We start from the raw sequence: 26230 nt of genomic DNA, 5'->3' as shown, positions 1-26230 counted from the left end.
GGAGCGGCTGGGCCCGTGAGCCGTGGCTGCTGGGCCTGCGCGTCCGGAGCCTGTGCTCCGCAGTGGGAGAGGCCACAGCAGTGAGAGGCCCACGTACCGAAAAAAAAAAAAAGACAGGTCTTGAATTTTTAATTACTAAAGCTTGGTGATGGTCACATGGAGGGTCATTATACTCTTATTTTTACTAAGTTTTCTGAAAGTTTGTAATTTCCAAAATTAAACAGAATTTTTACAAAAACTTCTGTATGTGCTGTTTTTGTTACAGTCCTACAGTTACTCAAAAAAAATCATGATCAGTTTCAGTCATTAGCCATTCTGCACCTGGCATACTGAGGGTGCATAACACCGTGCAGTTATTGTTTCTTTATGTGACAGAAGGAGCACAACAGCCACAGAAGTAGCTCCCAACATGATCTAAAAGCCAGCAACATCACGATTTATGAATGATCTCTTATCTGATACTTTTCTTAATTTACTTTTTATTGAAGTATAGTTGATGTACAATGTTGTGTTAGTTTCTAGTGTATAGCAAAATGATTCAGTTATACATATAAACTTTTTCATATTCTTTTCCATTATGGTTTGTTACAGGATTATCTGATACTTCTGAGCTTATAAGAGAATGAGCACAGTAACCAGTTTTTCTGTGGAAATTCATCTAAAAACAAGCCTAAAGCTTAGGACTAAGCAGATGGTCTGGAGTTTCACTGGCTCTGCTAAAATTAATTAGCTAGTTTGAGAGATAAAGCATGTTAAAATATCAATTCAGAACAAATAAAAATTGCATTACATGGTTTAAGTTCTACATATTAAGGCATTTGTTTTCTAGTATGCGTTCCTAGAGGTTAGGGACTTGTGTCTTGTTCAGTATGTGAGCTGCTACATTGTACAGGAGATGCTCAACAGTTACTAAGGTCAGCAACTGTTGTTGAATTTATTAGGTTAGTTGAAAGCTTGGGAAAATGACCAATTAAAATGGGGTTTTTTTACCTAAAATATAACAAATTCTTTATTTTCAGAAGTGGTTCCCACATCTGTTAGAATGGCTATTATCAAAAAGACAAGAAATAACAAGCATTGGAGAGGATGTGGAGAAAAGGGAACACTTGTGCACTGTCAGTGGGAACATAAACTGCTGCAGCCACTGTGGAAAACAGTATGGAAGTTCCTCAAAAAATTAAAAATGGAACTACCACGTGATCTCGTAATTCTACTCTGGCTATTTATCCAAAGAAAATGAAAACATTAACACGAAAAGATATATGCACTCTCATGTTCATTGCAGCATTATTTACAATGGCCAAGATATGGAAACAACCTAAGAGTCCACTGACAGAAGAATGGATAAAGAAAACGTGACATATAGAAATAAAAATCTATATATCACGTTTATCGATACACCAAAATATTATTCAGTCATAAAATAGAATAAAATCTTGCCATCTGCGACAACATGGATGGACCCTTAGGGTATTAAGCTGAGTGAAATAAGTCAGACAGAGAAAGACAAATACTGTAAGATCTCACTTTTATGTGGAACCTAAGAAACAAAAATCAAAACCAAGCTTACAGAGAACAGACTGGTGTGCGACAAGTTGGTAGGGGGTGGGGTGTGGGCTAAAGGGGTGAGTGGAGTCAAAAGGTACCAACTTCCAGTTATAAAATAAATAAGTCATGGGGATGTAATGTGCAGCACGGTGACCATAGTTAATAATATTATGTTGCATATTTGAAAGTTGCTAGATCTTAAAAGTTCTCATCACAAGAAAAAAAGAATTCTGCAACTATGGATGGTGATGGATGTTAACTAACTAGACTTACTGTGATCATTTCACAATATATACAAATAGCAAATCATTATGTTGTACACCTGAAACTAATGTTAAAAAAAAAAAGAGTAGCTCCTTTTGGCCCCACACCCTCCACCGGCAATAAAAACAATATTTACTTTCATTTACAAAGGGACAGATCTTCAGCTATACCAGGAGAAATGTAACCCCTCGATATAGGCAGGGGCATCTTAATCTGTCGTATGTATTTGGCTTGGATATACTCTATCTAACCAACTCCCCCTACCATGTGTGCATGTGCATGCACACACTCACATGCTCCCTAGCTTACTTAATACTATGCCACCATTCACTGACTCCTCTCTTTCCATTACTGACACCAAGCTTTATTAACTACCTATTTCAGATCACAGTCTGTCCACTTCTCTCTTCCCCACTGCCTGATCTTAATGTGAATATCTCACTCAAATGAGACTTTACCACTGTGCCTGCCTCTGATTTTCCTCCTCCAAGCCAACCTAAACTACAACTGCGAGTGCCATTCCCTTATTTAAAACCTTCCAATGGCTTCTTGCCATTGTCCTCAAAAGGAAACAGAAACTCTTTGATTTTTCAGGGCTCTTCTATGATCTGGTCCATTTCATCTCCACTTCTCAACCCTTGTTCACCACCACCACTTACCATACACAATAATTTGTTTAAAGAATTTCATATACACAATTCTTCCAGGTTTGCGTATATGTGTATGTTGTTTTTCCTGTCCCTAATACTCTCCCCCTCCTCCACACACCAATCCATACTCATCTTTCAGCTCCCAGCTTAAATGTCATTTTGAGCACTCTCATAGCCCCCCTCATTTACCCCAGAAACAGTATTCATCATATTGTATAATTTTCTGATTACTTGTCTAAATCTTCCATTAGACTACAAACCAGTAGTCTAGTGCACCCAGAAGGGTGTTTGGCTCAATGATGGTATGCAGATCTTCAGTAAATTAACAAATTTTTTAAAATGACACCTAATAATGACTTAAATTAGCTTCAAAACCCTCAATTTGGTTTCACGTAATCTGTAGGATTTTGCTTGTTCATTCTACCCCAATTTCAGCCCACAACCCTTACTTACCTATAGAGATGTGCTAGAGATTGCCACTAAAATCCATTCTCTTCTTGCATAACTAGACCTGGCTGCCAAGTAGAGACTACACTTCCCAGTGCCTCTTGCAGCTATATGTATTCATGTGACCAACCTACTGTCAAAAGAATGTGAGAAGTTATATAACTTATTTACTTAAAACGGCTTAGACTTCCAAAGCCCACCAATTCAGGGACTAAAATGAAAACAACTGAGTAATCTCAGAAGCCATATTTTGAAAACAGCAAAGTCAGTTAGAGCCCAGGTCCTTGAGAGACTGCATGGAGGACAGCACAGGACACTTAAGTGGTGAGAAATGTGCTAGCCTTATCAGAGCCATCACATTTTGGGGTCTCTTTGTTACAACTATAACTACTATAAGGCCTAATACACAGAATACAGAAAGGCAGATGAAATGGGAGACTTCAGATTTTCAGAAAAACTACATAGACCTAATAAAATAAAGATTAAAATTTCCAATATCAAAAACAGATTATGAACCAAGAGTCATATAAATATAGAAACTAGTAATTTTTGAAACTAGTTAAAAATATCTTCCTTAATGAGAAAGAATTGATATGTTGGGACTTCCCTGGTGGCGCAGTGGTTAAGAATCCGCCTGCCAATGCAGGGGACATGGGTTCGAGCCCTGGTCCGGGAAGTTCCCACATGCTGCAGAGCAACTAAGCCCGTGCGCCACAACTACTGAGCCTGCACTCTAGAGCCTGCAAGCCACAACTACTGAGCCCACGTGCCACAACTACTGAAGCTCATGTGCTTAGAGCCCATGCTCTGCAACAAGAGAAGCCACCGCAATGAGAAGCCCGTGCACCACCACAAAGAGTGGCCCCCACTCACTGCAACTAGAGAAAGCCCAGGCGCGGCAACAAAGACCCAACATAGCCAAAAATAAATAAATAAATGTGTGTGTGTGTGTGTGTGTGTGTGTACACACACACACACACACACACACACACACATATAAAGAATTGATATGTTATCTGAGACAAATTAACAAAATCAGAAAGTAAAAACAATACGAAAGAGACAAGGAAAAAGAACTTATGTGTCTGTGGTGCCCATAGGTCACGTGCAGCTATAAGTCAGCAACTAGGGTAACTGCCATTCTACATGCAACTTCTTATCCCAAGAAAAGCTAGCCCAAGGATAATGGGACAAATGATAGACAAAAGATCACAAACCAACTTCAGAGGTCACAGACCAGCACCAGGCAGCTCAAAGACAAAATGGGCAGATTCTGTACTTAAAAATATGCCCCGCTCACATAGAAATAAATGCCTAACAGAATGAAGATTTTGAAAGATTTTGAAAGATTTAAAAACTTCAAAGATTTTATGGGGGACTTCCTTAGTGGTCCAGTGGTTAAGAATCCGCCTTCCAATGCAGGGGAAGCAGGTTCGAACCCTGGTCGGGGAACTAAGATCCCACATGCTGCGGAGCAACTAAGCCCGTGTACCGCAGCTACTGAGCCTCTGGCGCTACAACTAGAGAGAAGTCCACGCGCTGCAGCGAAGAGCCCGCGCGCTGCATTGAAAGATCCAGTATGCCGCAACGAAGATCCTGGGTGCCACAACTAAGACTCAATGCAGCGAAAAAAAAACCTTTAAAGATTTTAAGAGTAATGAGAAAAATGACAGAGAAAACTTAAAAAAAAAGGCTCTGTCACCCTCCTTACAAAGAAGCTACTTCAAGATCCCTTAGGTTCTCAGAAAAGAATGGCCACTGGCAAGGAGACAAATTATTAGAATTCCACGGCCACATTTATCTATTTCAGGACCAGCACAAAAATACCTACTAAAAGCAGAACCTCTTTTTTAAACTTTTCCAATGGTGAGTAGAAGCTTAAGAGCCCCAGTTTTGCATGGGTTCAGATGCTGACTCTTACCACTTACTGGGTGTCATGACTCTGGGTAAATTATTTAACCTCTCTGGGGTTCAAGTTTTCTTACCAGTAAAGGGATATTCCAACTCCTTTGACACCATTCAATAAAACTGCAATGGTTTAACAAAATAAATCATGTAAAGTATTTATTATTTATGGCAAGCACTGTACTAAGAAGCCATTATTACTGTACCTGTTTATACTTTCACTCCAATGGGGTATTGTACTTTGTTTTTTAGATAACATTTATAGTTGGCACTGATTTTGAAGCAGCTACAAGTTTCCTTTAAGTTAGGAACCTAACTTAAACCTGAGTTTAAGACTCAACTACTGAGCCTGCACTCTAGAGCCTGTGCTCCACAACGAGAGGCCACCTCAATGAGGCCCACGTGCTGCAATGAAGAGTACCCCCGCTCACCGCAACTAGACAGAAAGCCCGTGCACAGCAACGAAGACCCAATGCAGCCAATAAATAAATAATAAAATTACTAAAAAAAAAAAAAAAGCCATCACTAGACTTCCCTGGTGGTCCAGGGGTTAAGATTCTGCACTTCCACTGCAGGGAGTGTGGGTTCAATCCCTGGCCAGTGAAGTTCCACAGTGAAGCCGTGTGGTGTGGCCAGAAAAAAAAAAACCCCAAAACCATCACTTGCTCAGGTTTTGAAATTCAATTTTATATTGTATTTGCTGTTTCCTACTCCAATTTGTCCTTCTAGATGAGGGGGGTCAGAAAACTTTTCTGTAAGGAAAGGAATAATCAGTAAATATTTTAGGCTTTGCAGGACTTATGTCACAACTACTCAAGTCTGCCATTGTAGTGCAAAAGCAGCCAGAGACAATATGTAAACAAATGGGAATGGTTAATCCAATGAAACTACAAAAACAGGCAGTGGGGGAGCGTCCCTGGTGGCACAGTGGTTGAGAGTCTGCCTACAGATGCAGGGGACACGGGTTCGTGCCCCAGTCCAGGCGGATCCCACGTGCCGCGGAGCGGCTGGGCCCATGAGCTATGGCCACTGGGCCTGCGTGTCCGGAGCCTGTGCTCCACAGCGGGAGAGGCCACAACGGTGAGAGGCCCGCGTACCGCAAAAAAAAAAAAAAAAAAAAACAACAGGCAGTGGGTCTTAGTTTGCCAGCCTCTGTTCCAGATGATATGCAGGATTCAGAGAAAATGGAAAAGGTAATTAGATATTCAAATAATTAGGAGAAAGTGTTTTTCTTTTTATACCTCCAATATTTGACGGTTACAAAATATGCACATGCTGTTATCCCTAAGGTTAACATTAAGTTAGCCACGTTTAATATCTAAACTTTTCAAACTAAAAGGATCAATCACATTTAAATTTAAGCCTTTAGGGCTTCCCTGGTGGCGCAGTGGTTATCCGCCCGCCAATGCAGGGGACACAGATTCAAGCTCTGGCCCAGGAAGATGCCACATACTGTGGAGCAACTAAGCCCGTGAGCCACAACTACTGAGCCCACGTGCCACAACTACTGAAGCCCGTGTGCCTAAAGCCCATGCTCCACAACAAAAGAAGCCACCACAATGAGAAACCAGCGCACCGCAACGAAGAGCAGCCCCCGCTCGCCGCAACTAGAGAAAGCCTGTGCGTAGCCACAAAGACCCAATGCAGCCAAAAATAAATAAATAAATTTATTAAAAAATAATAATAACTTAAGCCTTTAGTAGAACCATTAGCCTGAAGTATCTTAATAATTGGAAGAAAATGAGATTCATTTATAAGTTAGAAGTTTAAATTACAAATATATAAATAATTACTATTTTGAGAAAAACAAGTAGAGAGAGGCAGATTTCAGAAAGCACAACCCAAGGAAAATACAAGACCACCAATCATGAAAGAGGTTTTACCATTTACAATTACCCTACTTGGAAAATACTTTGCTAAGAAATAAAGTAGTAAACATAGTTGGTTTTAAAGTAATGACTTTATTAATAAATATACATCCATATGATGACGTAGATACAAATCATGAACACTACTCCATTCCCATACACATAATTGCACACGAGTAGCTCAAGTTCATGGACATAAAAACATACACAGTATCTATTGAGACTTTTTACAGCAGAGAACAGCGTGCTTATATCAGTTAACTGGTAATTATTTTCTCCATAATTACCTGTGGAAAAAGGAAACTGTGAAACTCAAAGAATCAAAGTGGTCTGATTACTATAAATCACAAGCTTGATTTACTATAGCATTAAATTTTCCAAAAATTAAATACATTATTTGTGAGAGCACAGATTTATCTACTTGGGAGTAGGGGGGAAAAGCAAAGGAAAGATTTAGATACATCCTAGAGTTTAATAGCATATAGTTAAGCTATATAATAAAAACAAAGACATAATAGCATCAAAATATCTTATGTTCAAGGGAAAAAACGTTTTGAACAACTGTTGTGAATTCTTATACTGATAATTTACTATAAAGGGATCATAAAATTTTACTGCATATATAGACAATGACTGACAGAGTAGCAGTTATTGTCAATATCCCCTGAATTGTTCTTTTAAAGCATCTTAGAATATAAAAGAGAAACTTATTTTCTTTAGCTCATACACTGGTTTTTCTTACATTGGATGAATCACCTTTAACCTAATAAATGGATCCAGATAATTTTTTTTCCTCCTTAATTCAAAGAAATGCTATTCTTATTTCATGAAAATATACATGTAAATTCACATAAACATTAGTTTGGAATGAGTATTACTTTTACTACTTTAACAGATGTTTCTTTTAAAAAGTAAATAAAAAATATAAAGAATTTTTTAGTCTAACTGAAATACTGATTTTTAAAACATCCCCAAATATTAAAAATTAATCACTTATTTTCTTCCAATACACTGTGCTAGCATTTTTTTAAATATCCAGTGCAAAACTCCAAAGATAGTATCAAAATCATCCCACGCTAAAGATTAGTTATGCAAGGTTATAGCTGTCAAAAAATGAAAGTTTCACCTGTATTAGCTCCTAATTTGTTAATATAAGAATAAATAAGGCATGTTAAAACATTTTTTAAAGAAAAAAGTAAAGCAAACTTACTTGAAGAGCAGATCATTTTCTGACCAAAGTTTTAATATAGAATAGTGAAACCTATTTTGTGAAGAACAGAATTACACAATATAAAATTACTAATTTACCTTTCAAGGAACAATCATACAGTGGGAGGAAAAGGCCAGTTTTCCCCAACTGATTATATTAAAGTATAGGCAATTGTTTAACATGCTATTTCAGTGTTTATCATGACAAGAGACAGTGTTACAAAAGATGCACAATGTAGTCTTTATAGAGAAGTAAAAATATTTTGTATTTTAAGACTTCATTCATGTTATCATTTAGATGTCTTTCTCTTCATCATGGCACCAACAAACTGTTCACAAGGAGAAAAGGAAGTGGAATCAGGAGATGCTCATCAGCACACAGATCTAATACTTCAGGTAACGACTCACATGAACACAGAAAATTCAGCTTTTTAAATGATGTTATCCATTCACAAAAGTAGCCATTCGCCCCCTTTTTTTTCCTGGGACATAGCTCCTGATGTTAATAAACAGTGTTATGATCATACTTCCTTTAGTTGATCTCACCATTTCATTAATTTGTATATAAGATTCATCATACATTAACACACCTGCTTTATCTTCTGACACACAGCACAGCACCACCGAGTAGATGTGCTGGAGGATGGAGAAAGGGGGAGCGGAATGAATGTAGAAAAAGGCAGGGAGAAAGAGCATGTATAACAAAATCAGGAAAGCAAATAAACCGAAAGGGAAATGTCAAATGGGTGTACTATAAAACACAACCTGCAATCAAACCCTTGACAGTGATATATATAATTCCATGGAAGAACATTTAATTAAACAACTGTTTTCAGGAATTCAAAAGAGGATTTCTAAGCAGCCAACTGCTGAACATCATCTTGAGAAACAACTAAATGACAGATACATAATAAAAGTGGATGGATGAACATATGAATAAAGACATAAGCATCTGTGTGTGTGTCAGAAGTTATACTGTTCAAAGTAAATTATTTTAAAAGTTTTATATTTTAAGCTTCTGCAAGAAGAAACTCTTGTTGCAATTTAGCTGCCAGAATGTTACAACTGAATATGTAGTCATCCAACATTGTTCTCTATGGTTTGTGCAAAGCTAAAATTGTTGAGGTCACTGTCTTAGATGCCAGTGCACACACAGTCCCCACATACAATGCAACACCTCTTACTGTAAAGAGCAGCATAAAGTCCAGCTCATTGTGTCAGGCATCACTGGAACACCTGAAGGCTTGCTGCTTTTTTCCTGATAAAAAAGGTATGAAACATGACATCCATTTGCAGTCAGAGTTTGCAGTAACTGAGCGCAAGCCCAAACAACACAGTATGTGCCCTTTTAAAATTTTAATTATTTTAAAAGTTTTGGGGTCCTGCAAATCTACATTATAATCTCAAAGGCATTTAAGCTCACAAATACATATACACTGTAACTTTAAAGTTCAGTGGATTTTTTTTTCCAAATCCAAAGTTTATAATAGTTTATTTTATTTAGAACTCAGAATAAATAAAATGTATATTAACAAAGACTATTACTTTCAGAAAGAGGGAACAGAGATATCTCCCTGTCCCTTCTATACGTATCTAGCCAATACGTTTTTTTCTTTCCTATCTATTTTGCTTCTAAAGCAAACAGTGTCAGAAAAAAAATTTATTTTGAATGAAGTGGTCTCACTAGAGCAACCATGAGATTTTTAATTAAACTAACCAACATATTTCTTACATGTTTCATGCATAGATGGATTCCTATATACTTCTTAATATTTGGGTTCTGATAGTCAGAAAACTACATTTTGTTTATACCAGTTTTACGGTCTACCATTCAATTTTTGTCCTTTGGTAGATACAGACCTGAAACCACAGTAACTGCTAATGCAATGGGACAATTTATCAAAAAAAACTAAAAAATATTCTTAATGAATGAACATTAATAAATGTTTTAAGCATAATGCTTTAAAACTAAGTATACGAAAGACAAAATGTAGTAACTATAGCAACATGCAGACCTTAAGAATGTTTCTTTTCCTATTATATTAAATATGCTATTCTCAGAATGCACTGTATTCAATATTTCACCAAAAATGTAATGTGCAGTTTTTATAAAAAAGTTTATTTTTTTGTAAATATGAATTGTTTGTAGTGTTTGGTATACATGCTCTTAGGCAATTAAAAACTACACAACCTAACATGGCTGAAAGGCAAACACTAAAGAATTTTTAAAGGAATAATAGTTAAATCAATTAATGCCATGTAGATCAATAAATAGGAAGCTGCTTAAACCTAGAATATTAAAAATAAGATTTTTAACATATGAAATCTAAGTAAATGCCAAAGCATACAAATATCTGTGTCTTGTCTCATGAACATGTTACAAAAAACCTCACAGCCACTACCTCAAGTAATCCTGAATCATTAGTTTGCTTTGTTCCATCAGTTAAAAATACCTTAGATATTATCTTTATTATATTATAAGCTTACTTCACAAACTAATAGGTATAATGGTTTCAGTTGTTTAGCACATGAAGCATCTATTTAGAATGACCCAAAAGTAGTAATGAAATGAGACACAACCATAACTCTAAAGGAAAAGCAAAAATGATTTAGATAGGTGTTACACTTGAACCTATGTACAAAGACAATGCCACTGCTATGCCCTGAGTGCATCTGCCAGCATATGACAGTTTCCGAGCAAAAGCAGGAAAAAAAAAAATCAAATGGGAAAACAAATTTGGAAAGCCCAGGCCATAAAATCATGTATGTCAAAATAAAACCAAGAAGCTTTGGGATTATTCACAATCTTCCTTCTAAACCTGGCCCTCCTTTCCTGTCTCATTCACTCATTGGGCGGCTTGATTTCGCTGCTGGTTTCCTCTACGCCATGAACTGCTCTACCATGCATCATAGGGTAAGGAAAAGCAGCAGTCCCACAGCCATAACCAAGATCGGCAAGACGGGATAGAGCTTTAATGCTACCTGGAGGTCTCCCTGGGCTGACTTTGTATCCCGCAGCTTTAGTTGTACCCAAAGGTCTGCCTGGACTTGTCTTAAATCCAGCTGCTTTGGTGGTTCCCAGGGGTCTGCCCGTGCTGGTCCGGTATCCTGCTGATTTGGTGGTTCCTGAAGGCCGGCCACGCTTACCAGATCGGTTGAGATTTTTCTTTTTCTTTAGTTCATCTTTTATCTCTATGCTTCTGCCACTTGTAGTCTGCAAGTGTGTTTCATTTAATGGGTCTTGCCTCTGACAAGCCATTGGTTTGTGGCTGACTGTGTGGCTGTATTTGTTTTGCTGGGAGGAATATATGTCAAACTGATCAGCAGCTCTCATGGCATCTTCACTGAGGCAGGAAGGTTTGCCAGGCCCACAAAAAGCTGGATTACTGCTGGCAACGGGATGCATCATTTTCTACCAAAAATAAAAGACAAATATGCATAAATACACATATACAAATATATATCTGTATGACAGCATTTAGTGGGAAAACAGTCTGTCTTCCAACAACTATGCAGGCTCTCTAAAATTAGCTGACAGGCAGGACTCCAGACCACTTATAAACAAACACACATCAGCAGATTCAGATACTTTTTTTTTTCTCAATTTAATCACTGGCAGGCACAAATGCCATGCAAGATAACTCTAGTACTGATTTTGTAGTTATAATGTTCTCTGCTTAGGAATTAGCAAAGTGTGTACATGAAATCTGTTACATTTTGTAGGCTCTTTTCTTTTAGACTACTAAATCCTAAAAAGATAATAATAAAGACAAGAATTGTTATTAACATGATTCTTTTTTTCTTAAGTTTCCCTAGCATTCTCAGAATGTCTTCCTTTGGCCTTTCATTATATTTCCCACATGTATACTTCTGATCTGGCCAGTTTTCACAAGGTGGACACTTCCTTATCATTATCATCATTTATTATTTATACAGAATCCTGAGTGTATGTTACACTTTACAAAAGATAGAATGTACCAAGGAAAGAACACAATCTGTTGGCCAAAGGTACTGACTCCCTTTAAACTATTCTATCCAAACAGGAGGCAATAACAACATAAAGGGTAAACAAAGATTCCATTAGGGCTTCCCTGGTGGCGCAGTGGTTGAGAGTCCGCCTGCCGATGCAGGGGACGCGGGTTCGTGTCCCGGTCTGGGAAGATCCCACATGCTGCCGAGCGGCTGGGCCCGTGAGCCATGGCCGCTGAGTCTGCGCATCCGGAGCCTGTGCTCCGCAACGGGAGAGGCCACAACAGTGAGAGGCCCACGTACCACAAAAAAAAAAAAAAAAAAAAAAAGGTTTCCATTAGCTGAAATAAGTGAACATTTATAGAAACTACAGACACTTATACTACAAAAATACGTGTAACAATCATAATAAAATATTTTCTATTTTAAAAGTGTGGTTATCAAGACAAAAAGTTGAATGTGCAACACTGCTTTCTCCCTTGACCATAAATAATGATGTGGATCTTCTTCCCTTACAAGAGCTCTGTGGCTTATTAACAAATAGTCCAAACTCTCTATCTGTGAAGACATCCCTGTGAATTGCTCCTCTATTTAGCCATATCGTTTAGACACACAGAAAATGAGAGTCTATATAGACTACAGTATTATATTTCAATAAGGTAAAAAACAAAAAAAACCACATGGGTTCCAATTCATATTTTGAAAGAGTCACAAATGTACATGAAGGTCCAGCCCCAAGTTGTTAGATGTTCGCCTGCACCTTTCATAAATGTAAAATTGTACCAAAACCTCAGTTATGAAAATAGTTACTCCCAGAGGCTAAGAATAGATTATCAATGTGAGCCAAAACCACTGCAAATTTATTTCAGTTATAAAGGTAAAAGGAAATGAAGTCAAAGAACTGAATTCAGTTACATTACTAAATATTTGCTGAGAATCAACAGATATAGAGCCACTGGCCAGCTAGCTTAAAGTCTTAACTATGAAGGAAAAACATTTACAATGAGAAGCTACTTGTTTATGGCAGAAGCCTTATAGACTTGAAAACATAAAACAAGAGTGAGCTAAACACAAACATTAAATGGAGTGATTCTTCACTTATTCCCCAAGGATAGAGAATGAGTTTATTATCACTTCATTTGCTCAAATTCTAATTTCAGATGAGAAATAAGAAGAGATCTGATTCACTTTGTTATAAAGCAGAAACTAACACACCATTGTAAAGCAATTATACTCCAATAAAGATGTTTAAAAAAAAAAGAAATAAGAAGAGATCATCAAGATGTGTTCCAAATATAATGATATTAGCTGAAAGTTTTTTCAGATTTTTCTACGTGCCAGGTAATAAGTTTGGCCCTTTGCACATTATCTGACTTAATCATCACTACAATTCAACTCCATGGGGAACATACTGTTAGCTCTGTTTTACAGAAACTGAGGTAGGAACTTTAAGCAACTTGCCAGGGTCACACATTAGGAAATGGTAAAGCCAAATACAAATTCAGATAATCTGACTTCAGAACCAACTGGGGTTCTCAACAGCACCACTATCATTTGAGTCAGATAATTCTTTTGGGTGGGGGAAGGTGGAGGATAGGGTTGTCCTGTGCATTTTAAGATGCTTAGCAGCATCCCTGGCGTCTACCCACTCCACCCTATTGATGCCAGTAGCCCTCCTCTTTACCCTCCCAATCTGTGACAAGCAAAATATTCTCCAGACATTGGCAAATATTCCTTGGGGGGAAAAATCTGCCACCTATCATGGGAATCACTCAGCTATACTAAAATGAAAACAGAAAACTCAATTTCAAATACTCCTGTTGGTCCTTCCTGGTGGCACAGTGGTTAAGAATCCACCTGCCAATGCAGGGGACACAGGTTCGAGCCCTGACCCGGGAAGATTCCACATGCCGCGGAGCAACTAAGCCCAGGCGCCACAACTACTGAGCCTGCGCTCTAGAGCCCGTGAGCCACAACTACTGAAGCCCGCGTGCCTAGAGACCGTGCTCCGCAACAAGAGAAGCCACCTCAATGAGAAGTCTGTGCACCGCAATGAAGAGTAGCCCCCGCTCGCCGCAACTAGAGAAAGCCCACGCACAGCAACGAAGACGTAACTCAGCTAAAAATAAATAAATAAATAAATTTATAAAAAAATAAAATAAAACACTCTTGTTGAAGTTTTTATTCACATCTTAAGCTCCTACCTCTCCAAATATCCATAAAATCTGTTGATAACTTCTCCAAATAATCATAAAACCATTCTGTTGATAACCTCTCCAAATATCCACAGAACCTTTCTATTGATAACATCTACAACATCTAAATCAAATAGATTTGTTTTCCAAATTGAAAAAAAGCCAACGTTGGGATTTGTGAAGGGACCAACCACATTCCTCTCCCCTACAAGTTATAAACTGAGAAATATACATAGGAATTAGATAGGAATCAAAATACTAGTTTATTGCCAATAAAACTAGACTAGAGCCCACATGCAAATACAAAGAGAAACACACTGAGACCTTTGAGCAAATTATAAGAGAAAAAGTGATCACTTTTTCTTTCTTTCTTTGGGCCGTGCCCTGAGGCTTGGACCACACAGTGAAAATGCCGAGAGTCTTAACCACTGGACTGTCAGGGAATTCCCAAAGTGATCCCTTTTTCAATTTTATTATTCAGAAATCACCCTGCTGGAAAGCTCTAGTATAAAGAGATAGAAAGGTACCAGTTCTCTTCCACAAGTAGCACTGCCAGTAAAGGGAGAAAATGTTTTTTCCTATAATCTGTTTCAATGGTTTATAGCTCATGCCTTTTAAGTTCCTATCACTAACTTACCAAAACCTTCCCTCTGGACCTTACTTCCTTTAACTTCATTTTCTCTTAATATATCAGAACATTCACCAACTATTACCACTCAGGATATACAGTCTCAGCTTACATTATGTTAGGCTTTCAGAAGCAAGATTCTGCCACATATCCTTTACTCAGACAACCAACACTGAAGAAAAACACACCATTTAAACAGTAGACCTGCAATAAAAAAAAAAAAATCCACCCATCTTCAACTACTTTAATCTTCTCCAGGAATTTATGAATTTGGTTTGTATTATGTTAATTAACTTCTGACACTGCTCACGTTTATTGAGGGCCAACTCCATGCAAAACACTATTCTAAGCATCAGGACCCAAATAGACAGGAGTAAAGCTCTTTATCCCAGGGAAGATAGTAAGATACTGACTTAAAGAACATTTCTAAAGGGCAAGTCTTCTATATGTTCTATATTTTCCTTCCCTGCTACCACCAAGAAATCAGTACAATATTCTGCTTACTCAATTACTGATTAAGAAGCTGGACAAGAAATTTACTATGACTTTTACTCATGTAAATAGTTAAATAAAGGGGCTTCCCTGGTGGCTCAGTGGTTAAGAATCTGCCTGCCAATGCAGGGGACATGGATTCGAGCCCTGGTCCAGGAAGATCCCACATTCCATGGAGGAACTAAGCCCGTGCACCGCAACTACTGAGCCCGTGCTCAAGAGCCGGCGTGCCACAAATACTGAAGCCCACGCACCTAGAGCCCGTGCTCCACAACAAGAGAAGTCACCGCAATGAGAAGCCCGTGCACTGCAACGAAGAGTAGACCTCACTCACCACAACTCGAGAAAGCCCACACGCAGCAACAAAGACCCAACACAGCCAAAAATAAATAAATAAGTAAATTTATCTTTTTTTAAAAAAAGTTACCTGAAACAAGAAACAGACCTAAAACCAATCCCTTTCTACTTTCAGGTGTCAACTTTTTAAGATGGGAGTCAGCACCATTAGATCCTTGTGTGCATAACCATCATACATAAACACACGCGCACACACAGGCGGGCGCATGCAGAATTTGTATGTTTTGTTTGTTTGTTTGTTTGTTTGCGGTACGCGGGCCTCTTACTGCTGTGGCCTCTCCCATTGCGGAGCACAGGCTCCGGACGCGCAGGCTCAACGGCCACAGCTCACGGACCCAGCCGCTCCGCGGCACGTGGGATCTTCCCGGACCGGGGTACGAACCCGTGTCCCCTGCATCGGCAGGCGGACTCTCAACCACTGCGCCACCAGGGAAACCCCAGAATTTGTATGTTTGCATGCAGTATGTGCATATACAAGCATTAATCCTACATTTAATAACGCCTCCCTGGTTCCACCTCAGGTCTCGCCAGCTAACTGTTCTTTCTTGAAAGACTCTTCCCATACTACAGTACAGAGTTCATTGAAAGCACGCAGGCCACATTTCTTAATAGAGTCAGAATGAATACTACATTTCTAGAAAGTTTGGGCTGAACGAAATCCAAGAATACAGAACTAGCAAAGGTTAATAATCTTTTAAAATAGTTCACTAAATATAAGGGAATCCACTAAGAGCTTCGATATATTTTAACTATGACTAAATTAGAATTCTTAAAAGCATATGCTAAAACTTGCCATCCCTGAAGCTGTTTTACTGCGTGTTTAACCCCTTAAGTCTTTCCGTGAGCTGTTCTTTACGAAATAATTCCTTTTCCTTCTCCTGAATGTGGCAGTCATCGCTGTCAACATAAAGATCTATTTTTAGTAACTTCACAATGCATTCATTTTTAAACATGGAGAAAATCTTCCTTTCAAGAAAACCAAGTTCTGCTCTCTTCCGAGAAGTGAACACCACATAATTCTCAGAGGTTATTTCAGGTCATTTGACTTGTAACAACTAGCTAAAATCATATGCGATTTTATAATTCTAAAGGAAAGTCCACTGGTGATCGACCTCAATCACTCAGAAAGTCTATTCAGCAAAGGCTAAAACAAATGCCAGTAGCGACGCATCCTGCTCCACCACGGAAAGTTCCGATACTAGGAGAGAACATAAATAACGGTCTTCTTTGTCTTCTTTCTACTCTTTAATTGTGCCTCCACGGCGCAGTTTCCCCAGTGCCGGAATCCTTATTTGACAAGAGGCGTTTAAAAATGCATTACCTGTTGTGCCCGAAAGCGATTGTTAATGTATCAGCAATAAGAACTTTGCAGCAACTACACGCCCACACTAAAGAGAGGGTTGTGAACCCTCTCCAATAATCATAACTGATAGCCCGCTGTCGTGCACCGGAGTTCTGCAAGCTGGTCAAGTCCACAGGCCACTCCATCTAGACGTCCATCTCGAAGGCAGCAAGCATGAATTTAAAGTGATGGCGGGGAGGAATGAGGATTCTGACCTCGCAAAGAAAAGGGTGACCCCTCCCCCCGCCGCGGGAGGAATTTCCCCCAAATAATGGCTTCAAGCCCGGAGAAGAGCAGGCTACGACCGGGGTCCCTCCTCTCGCTCCGAGCTAGGCCAGAGCCCCTTCTCAGGCGCGGGTCGGAGACCTGTTCTCACCAGCTGGCTAGGCCCTCATTCTGGCCCCCTCCTTGCCTTCTCCACGAGCACCCGCCGCCCCGACTCTGCTCCCGGCCAGTCTGACAAACCCCCGCGCGCCCACCTACCTCAGCCGCCAGTAGCCCGGCCCCTCAGCGCGCCCAGGGGCTGCCCATCGGCTGGGAACCTCACGCTGGCGCCGCTCTCTTTCCAGCCCGGCACCTCTACACTGCGCGTAGAGCCCAAGACAGAGGGAAAAGCAGGCAGGGCGGCGGCAGCGGCGAAGCGGACGCTGGTGCCCAGCTCCGACCTCAGCCACCGCTCACAGTGCAGGACCGGACCGAGCAGGAAGAGGCCACCACAGCCCCGTGAAGCAAGGAGCGGCGTGCGCGAGCTCGCGAGTGCCGCGCACGCGCACACGCACACGCACGTCGCGAGACCCAATCTCCCGCCGACGGCCAGCACGCAAGCCTGGGGAGAGTAGCCCAGGGAGCCGGGCTGCGCTTGCGCGGCACGGGGACGACAGGAGGTGGGGCTTAGGAAGGAGCTCCCTTAGGCTCTGGTGCAGATCGCACGCCCAAAGGGATAACTTCCTAACGTGGATTTTTCAACCCAACCCTGTGATGCTGGATCTACTACCGACCCCATTTTTCAGATTACAGGATTAATAAATAGTGGAGTCAGGATTTGAACCCAGCATTCTTGTTACAGAAACTGTGCTTTTAATCACCGTTGGCAAAAAGATTTATTAATCCCTTATTGTGCTAGGTGCTGCCCAAAGCATATTAAAAGGATTCAGCCTCTTTTAGTTACGAATGGGTGGGGTGAGATCTTCACCTGCAAATAAAATGGGGAATATTCAAATAACATGAGGTGTTTGGGCCCTCAGTCCTAGCACCACGTAATAATGAAAAGCCTCATTTTGTGAAGCTAAAAGTTTAACAAGTTTTTATATCCATGACCTCCTCTGAATTACCATATTCTTCATTCCACCATCACAGGAAGAGATGGGACAATTAGCTTGCTTACAAAATCTCCCCTTCTATGTAGCTGTTGCGAGATTTCTGGCATATGGGTCACCCCATACAAGCCACTTAGCAGAAGAGATGTTTCCCTGGTTCTTCGGTCCGTTAATTCTAAAATGTCAGAAAGGAGAGGATCCAGTATTAGGAAGGCTGCCGAGAGGAAGACACTTTTTTTTTTAATATACATAAATCATGGTTGTTTTATTTTAAATTTTTAAACTTTTATTTTTTCCGGCCAGGCTCTGCTGCTTGCAAGATCCTAGTTCCCAGCCCCAGCAGTGAAAGCTTAGAGTCCTAACCGCTGGACCACCAGGGGAGTCCCAGGAAGACACTTCATTTGACAGCATGAAGAGGCCAGAGGCAGGTGCTTATCCCTTTTGCCCATGCAATGAAGACTGTTTGAGGAGATAATTCTTAACACTGAATTTGCACCATGAGCACAACACTTGGCCCAGTGCTGCTGTCAGCTGGAAATAAAGAGCAACAACTTTTCTGGGTGAGTACACAAGCCAGGAGGCAAACCAAATACAGTACATAGAACAGGCAAGCTCAATCATTTTCTGGCAAGCAGGGTTTTGTAAAATGATTCTAAGAATCATTCTAATTACTCTTATAGAATACTAGAAAACAGGACTGATCATACTATTGCTCATATATAAAAGGAGAATACCAATATAGAAAACAGCTAAAATATGTACACAGATTTTAGGGGATATTAAGTAGCCTTCCAAAAAACTTTTTGAAAAGGTTTTCTCTAAGGAAGTTTTCTTTTTTATTCTTGAAGGGAAATGTGAGAATGCACTGCTGTGCTGCCATACCATGACTATTCCAGATCCATAACTTTAAACTTCCAACTGAAATGGCGTTTGTACATAAAACCACTTAAGAAGAAAACGTTAGTGAATTCCCTGCACCATTTCGGTCCAGTGGTTAGGACTCCCCGCTTTCACCGCCAAGGGCCCAGGGTTCAATCCCTGGTCAGGGAACTAATCCCCACAAGCTGCAAGGCGCGGCCAAAAAAAAACTTTCACACTAATAAGGTCAAATGATTTGCAGGCCCAATGGGGAAGTAGCCAGAGTAATAGAGGAAGTCAGACATTCCCGGGTTTGAATGTCTTTCTGCCATTCACCTCCTATGGTACCTCGGACAAGTCACTGCTTTTTCCAGAAGTTTCCATATGTGTGAAATGAAGATAATGTCTTTCTTGTAGGGCTGTGAAATAAAATGAGCTAATAGGTAAAGAAAGATGTGGATTTAAATCCTCAGTCTACCACTTACTAGCTGTGTGACTACGGACAAGTAACTAGTTAATTCAACATACTTATTGAATTCAAAGTACAAGCGATGCAGGACAGACAAGGTCCCTAACATCGGGAAGTTTACATTCTGGTGTGGTAGGCAGAAACTCAAAATAATCAAAATACAGTGTTAAATGCAATGATCTGGTGTTTTTGGATAATTATCTCAGGTCGGTCTTCATGAGGTGCTATAGTACACATAACACAGGTAGATAAATGGATATGCTTTTTCAAGAGCATATCCATTTATCATCACTTCATTTGCAAAAAGAGCACACTTTTAATTGTCACACTATTTGACTTACCTCCAAACATTTCTTCTTCAATAGTGGATACCTGTGAAATACGATTTGGACTCAGTTTGACATTTTTCATTCCTTCTTCAAAAACCTCAGCCTGGCCCAGAGTAGGCCAGATAATATAGACAAACCACTAGTTAATAAGACTTTTGCATGATAAGCAGTGACTGTATACATGTGAATGGAAGGCCATAAAAGGAATATGCGACTAGAGTGGGAAACTGGCTGCCCCTAAAGACCTTTCAATTAAGGCAACAAGTGTTCTTAAATGCTATTCATTTGAACCGAAAGATAGCCATAGGAAAAATGAATCTCTTTCTAGATTTTATCAGTAGCCACTATCCTTGCCAGATATACAGCTTATAGCAATACCGAAAGACACAGCAATATTGAAAGATAGCCTAAGAAAATGCACTCCCATTCACCCACTGTAATAAGAGTACTAATATTTATTGAATGCTTACCATATGCCAGGCAGTTTTTATATGCTTTAATGCTTTATATGTATTATTTCATCTTATCCTCACAAAAACAGATAGGTATTATCTCTATTTTATGTATGAAAAAAATGAGACATTTTAAAGCATTTAATCAACTTGCCTAAGGTTGTCCAAGTATCACCCAATATGTGATTTATAATTATGTATATGAACTGTTATTCTATACTGTAATAATACTATATATATCATGTAACAACATACTATAAAATCTACTCAAAAAATTTAAAGGATGAGATTTAATGTGGACTTTTTTTTTTTTTTTGGCTGCGTCGGGTCTTAGTTGTGGCACACAGGCTCTTCGTCGCAGCGCTCAGGCTTCTCTCTTGTTGTGGCGTGCGGGTTTTCTCTTCTCTAGTTGCGGCGCACAGGCTCCAGAGCGCGTAGGCTCTGTAGTTTGCGGCCTGTGGGCTTGGTAGCTGTGGTGCGCAGGCTTAGCTGCCCCACGGCATGTGAGAACCTAAAAGATGAGATTTTAAAGAAGAAATACAAATAGAGGATCCAGTGTTTTCTCCCTTTTTCCAATGGCTTACTAAACATGTGCCCCACTTTGAAGACCACTGCTTTAGATAACAGGCAGTCAAAATCCAAGAACAAAACAAAGTGAAGATTATCAGTGGCTTTCAAACTTGTATATGTATCACAGAATTAGTACCATCCCAAACACATTTATAATAGCAACTCTAGACTGTAAAAAGTTACAGGGGAACTTGTGCTCTCTTTAAAGACATCCACTCCCCTGCTCTTTCCATGGAGCTTTCCAAATCTGAGACTTGGGCCCTGGGCTGGCTTGGGGGATGGGGAGGACTCTTTTTCAAAAGTCTACAGTAGAGTTCTAGGAATCTCAGCTCCCAGAAGCCTCCCTCAGGCAAAGGCATGGAAAGAAAATATTACCTTCGATATTACCTTGCACCGGCTGGACACAGGCACCTGAGAGCCTCCTAGGAATTCAGGAATAAAGGCCAAGGACACTTTAACACCCAAGGCTGCTAGAACTGCTGGGAGTTGACAGGCTGCAAAAAAAATCCACCTACTACCAAGTGCCAAGTTCAAATGACATGCTTTTTTTGTAGTCAAAGAGCACATTTTTCATACTGAATCCTCACATTTTCTTTATTCTATAATAGGCAAAATTGTGAAAAGGGACTAATACTCAAAACATGAAGTATCACATATTTCCATTTATTAAAGATAATTAGGATTTTCTTAAATTCTGAAACTCTATAGATTTTACAGTAATCCTAATGATATCTGTGAGAGTAACTCTGAGTTTCAGTTTTCTAAAGGGGTTAAAACTTTTTTTATTTCACATTTTTCCCCTCTAGAAGAACAAGGTTAACACAAATATAGAATTTTTAAAGGCTTGAGCTTCAAAATCATGAACTTCTATAGGCTTATGCCGTATTTGGAAGAGAACAAGGTCAAGATAAATAATCAAAAGTAAATTCCTCACTAGTCATGTGATTTGATGGTATGCACTTACATACCAGTTTGGCCATAAAGCCCCAGAAAGGTGAGACCACTGATATTGTTGGGATATTGCAAAGAATTCATTTGCTTACGCTTTTTCTTCATGTCTCTATTTGGACTCCTGCTCAAGTAAAATTATAAGTTGATACAGAAAAAAAAGGACCTTCAAATATCTGCAATTGGTAATACACCAGGGAATCTTTACCTAGTGATGGAAATGTAGCCACCTTTAGCTCCAGAGAGCTGGCCTAAGAACACAGCATATGTTTCACTAAGCAACATTTAAGATGTTGCTATACTCCAAGTCAAATGCCTCACTCCAGTGAGAATTTATTAAGGTTTTCTGGTGGTTACAACACCTAAACTGAATAAAATATTGACATCCCCTCTACCTATCCACACACACTCATCCGTTCTCTTTCTCTCTTTGTATTTACATACACACATTTTTTAAAGGTTAACTTCAGCTTTTCATGCCAGAAGCAGAAGGCATAAGAAAATGTCAATAGATTCCAATTCTTACATAAAACTATATACCACAATGTGAAGAACTGGTAGCTCCAGACTCAGTTCTAAGAGGAAGAGTATTCTCATTGACCACATTGGGCTAGCCACTCAGAATTCACGCCTTCTACATGAACTTAGCATCCCTCATCTAAAAAGGACCAGAATGGGGCATTTTACTAAACAAAATATAGTTTTTTACCCTGGACTTCACTTCAACTACCATTTCCCCCCCAGCCCCTCTCTTTTTAAATTTTTTTAAACATCTTTACTGGAGTATAATTGCTTTACAATGTTGTGTTAGTTTCTGCTGTATAACAAAGTGAATCAGCTATATGTATACATATATACCCCCATATCCCCTCCCTCTTGTGCCTCCCTCCCACCCTCCCTATCCTATCCCTCTCGGTGGTCACAAAGCACCGAGCTGATCTCCCTGTGCTATGCAGCTGCTTCCCACTAGCTGTCTGTTTTACATTTGGTAGTATATATGTCAATGCTACTCTCACTTCATCCCAGCTTACCCTTCCCCCTCCCCAAGTCCTCAAGTCCATTCTCTACATCTGTGTCTTTATTCCTGTCCTGCCCCTAGGTTCATCAGAACCATTTTTTTTTAAGAGTCCATATATATGTGTTAGCATACGCTGTTTTTCTCTTTCTGACTTACTTCCCTCTTTACGACAGAGTCGAGGTCCATCCTCCTCCCTACAAATAACTCAATTTCATTTCATTTTATGGTTGAGTAATATTCCATTGTATATATGTGCCACACCTTCTTTTTCTATTCATCCATTGATGGACACTTGGGTTGGTTCCATGTCCTGGCTATTGTAAATAGTGCTGCAATGAACAGTGTGGTACATGACTCTTTCTGAATTATGGTTTTCTCAGGGTATATGCCCAGTAGTGGAATTGCTGGGTCATATGGTAGTTCTATTTTTGGTTTCTTAAGGAACCTCCATACTGTTCTCCATAGTGGCTGTATTAATTTACATTCCCACCAACAGTGCAAGAGAGTTCCCTTTTCTCCACACCCTCTCCAGCATTTATTGTTTGCAGATTTTTTAAAATTTCTTTATTTTTTGGCTGCGTTGGGTTTTTGTTGCTGGGCACAGGCTTTCTCTAGTTGTGGCAAGCAGGGGCTACTCTTCGTTGTGGCTCACGGGTTTCTCATTGCGGTGGCTTCTCTTGTTGCGGAGCACGGGCTCTAGGCACGTGGGCTTCAGTAGTTGTGGCACACAGGCTTAGTTGCTCCACGGCATTTGGGATCTTCCTGGACCAGGGCTCGAACCCGTGTCCCCTGCATTGGCAAGCAGATTCTTAACCACTGCACCACCAGGGAAGTCCCTGTAGATTTTTTGATGATGGCCATTCTGACCGGTGTGAGGTGATACCTCATTGTGGTTTGATTTGCATTTCTCTAATGATTAGTGATGTTGAGCGTCCTTTCATGTGTTTATTGGCAACCTGTATATCTTCTTTGGAGAAATGTCTATTTAGGTCTTCCGCCCATTTTTGGATTGGGTTGTTTTTTTTTTATATTGACCCCCAGCTCTTATCTTTTTTTAATTTATTTTATTTATTTATTTATTTTGGCGGTATGTGGGCCTCTCACTGTTGTGGCCTCTCCCATTGCGGAGCACAGGCCCTGGACGGGCAGGCTCAGAGGCCATGGCTCACAGGCCCAGCCGCTCTGCGGCATGTGGGATCTTCCCGGACCGGGGCACGAACCCGTATCCCCTGCATCGGCAGGCGGACTCTCAACCACTGCGCCACCAGGGAAGCCTCCCCAGCTCTTATCTTAAACAAGTGCTATGTTATCTGCCACTAAAGGACTTTAGCTGATGGTTTTATAAAGCAAAGCAAGGCATCATAGGAAAAAGAGCTCACACACAGACAAGTTATAACTTTGGAGGCTTTGCTCTCTAGCATGTGATTCTTAAGGTGCTGATGAATTATTCAGAAGTGGGCTCCACAGCTGGCTTCGTAGGATTTATACATCCCAGGTACTCAAGAGCTGGTTCTGCTCAAACAAAAACTTCTTTGCACATAGGGGATGCCTCCCTCAAAAGAAGGACTGCAGTCACAGGTATACTGTGACTACCAGTTCAATACCATGTGCATACCAACAAGGCTAGTAAGGTATGAAATATATCAGATAATAAACTGTCTAAAAGGAGTTGGAGAGAATCTAGCCATTATCATTTCATTCTATACTTCCATTTTCTAAGAATGAGTGTCACTGTGATAAAACACCAACTGACACATGGACCCATTATTTCACCTACAGCCTATCTTAGGCCAAATACAAACACCATTAAAGACTAAGAGCCTTCTTCAGGAAGATATTTTTGGATAGAACTATACATTTTGTGTTGCTAGAATTTTTTTAAAAAGATAGAGTATAATACCTCTCTCACATGCCTAGCAATGTAAACAAAATTAGATAAACAGCAGAAAACATTTCAACAAAGATAATTTTAGGAAAACTCAGACTAAATTAACTTTATTTTATAAGGAATTTAGAAAACATGAGCAAATATTGATATTGCATTAAAAAAACAAATTAACCGGTACATCATTCAAATCTTAAAAATCAAGGAGTGTGACACTAAAAAAATGTAGTAACAGGGGCTTCCCTGGTGGTGCAGTGGTTGAGAGTCCACCTGCTGATGCAGGGGACGCAGGTTCGTGCCCCGGTCCAGGGAGATCCCACATGCCGCAGAGCAGCTAGGCCTGTGGGCCATGGCCGCTGAGCCTGCACGTCCGTAGCCTATGCTCCGCAACGGGAGAGGCCACAACAGTGAGAGGCCCGCGTACAACAACAACAAAACAAAACAAAACAAATGTAATAACAGAGAAATGTGCTTCATTTTAACAAAGTACTATCAGTGGCTTATTACAACTAGATATACAAACATAAAGGTAATAATGCTAAAATGATGTAAAACTCTGAATCTCCAAGTGATGGAGCAGGCTGAAGGGAGCACCAACTGCCATCAATGTGGGACTGCAACATATTCTATCAAAAGAAACAAACTATCACTAGGTAACAAAAATAAGGATATAAATAAAATGGGGGGAGGGGGGAGGAACCCAAGATGCCTGAAATCTTATAGTAAATGGTTTATTTGGTTCTGTTGCTGTGTTGTGTCTGTTTTCTTCCTCTAAGAAAAAAAGAGGATATGCGAGGGATCCAAGAATATTTCCAAGTTATACCTTATATTTTCATTAAGGATAACTTTATATAGAAGAAATCATGATTGATACTCTTTGTCACTTTAACCACCTAACCTACTATTAAAATAATTTAACAGCTATAATATTCTTTGGGTTTTTTCTTTTTTAAAAACTCTAAGTCAAGAATACTCAAAGGAACTTCTATATCTTTTAATTTAAGAGATACATCTATTTATTTCCTGAAAATTTTATTTTTTCAAGAAGTGACAACAATATGAAGTTCTAATACACCAGGAGTCTTGAAAAAAATTAGGTGATCCAATTATAACAATTTAAATTAGAATATTCAGGAAATATATCTGAAGGCTCAAAAATATAATTTATGATTCTTTGTGAACTAAATTTCACTGAGACATGCTTAAAGTCTAAGTTTAAAATGTGAGTGCCATTATGCTTTTTTTAAGAAAGAAAATTCACAACCTATTCAATAATCCTGAAGAAAAATCAGATTGGTATGGTGTTTGTATGTACAGATGCATAAACGAACACTTTCAGGGGAAAAAAACAATCATATTAATATTTATAGGCTACAAATCACTTTCTTTTAAGGAAGATCAGAAAAGAGTTAGTAGCTAGGCACAGAGCCAGAGGTTGTGAGGGGAACCTAAAAGTAGTAAATACTAAAACTCTTAGCAGTGTAAAGGAATGCAAAAAGTTCTTATACTAC

At 39.6% G+C, this 26230-nt stretch overlaps 1 protein-coding gene across 2 annotated transcripts; it reads right to left on the bottom strand.

Annotated features, from left to right (window-relative positions):
* Positions 1-9103: 9103 nt before the first annotated feature.
* On the bottom strand, positions 9104-17570 carry CUNH5orf24 (chromosome unknown C5orf24 homolog). 2 transcript variants are annotated; one of them, XM_007461370.1, is made up of 3 exons: positions 17358-17469; positions 10874-11303; positions 9104-9149 (listed from the first exon to the last, which is right to left on the bottom strand). In XM_007461370.1, exons 2-3 carry the CDS (start codon positions 11298-11300, stop codon positions 9109-9111), a joined length of 468 nt encoding a protein of 155 aa, XP_007461432.1. In that variant the 5' UTR covers positions 11301-11303; positions 17358-17469; the 3' UTR covers positions 9104-9108. The 2 variants fall into 2 exon arrangements, with proteins under 2 accessions (XP_007461432.1, XP_007461431.1); XM_007461369.1 differs by lacking the exon at positions 9104-9149 and having other exon boundaries at positions 9513-11303; positions 17358-17570.
* Positions 17571-26230: the final 8660 nt, after the last annotated feature.

This window comes from Lipotes vexillifer, unplaced genomic scaffold (assembly GCF_000442215.2).
Source record: "Lipotes vexillifer unplaced genomic scaffold, Lipotes_vexillifer_v1.1 scaffold217, whole genome shotgun sequence".
In the NCBI taxonomy this organism is placed as follows: Eukaryota; Metazoa; Chordata; class Mammalia; order Artiodactyla; family Lipotidae; genus Lipotes; species Lipotes vexillifer.
This window is presented reverse-complemented; position numbering and strand designations above follow the sequence as displayed.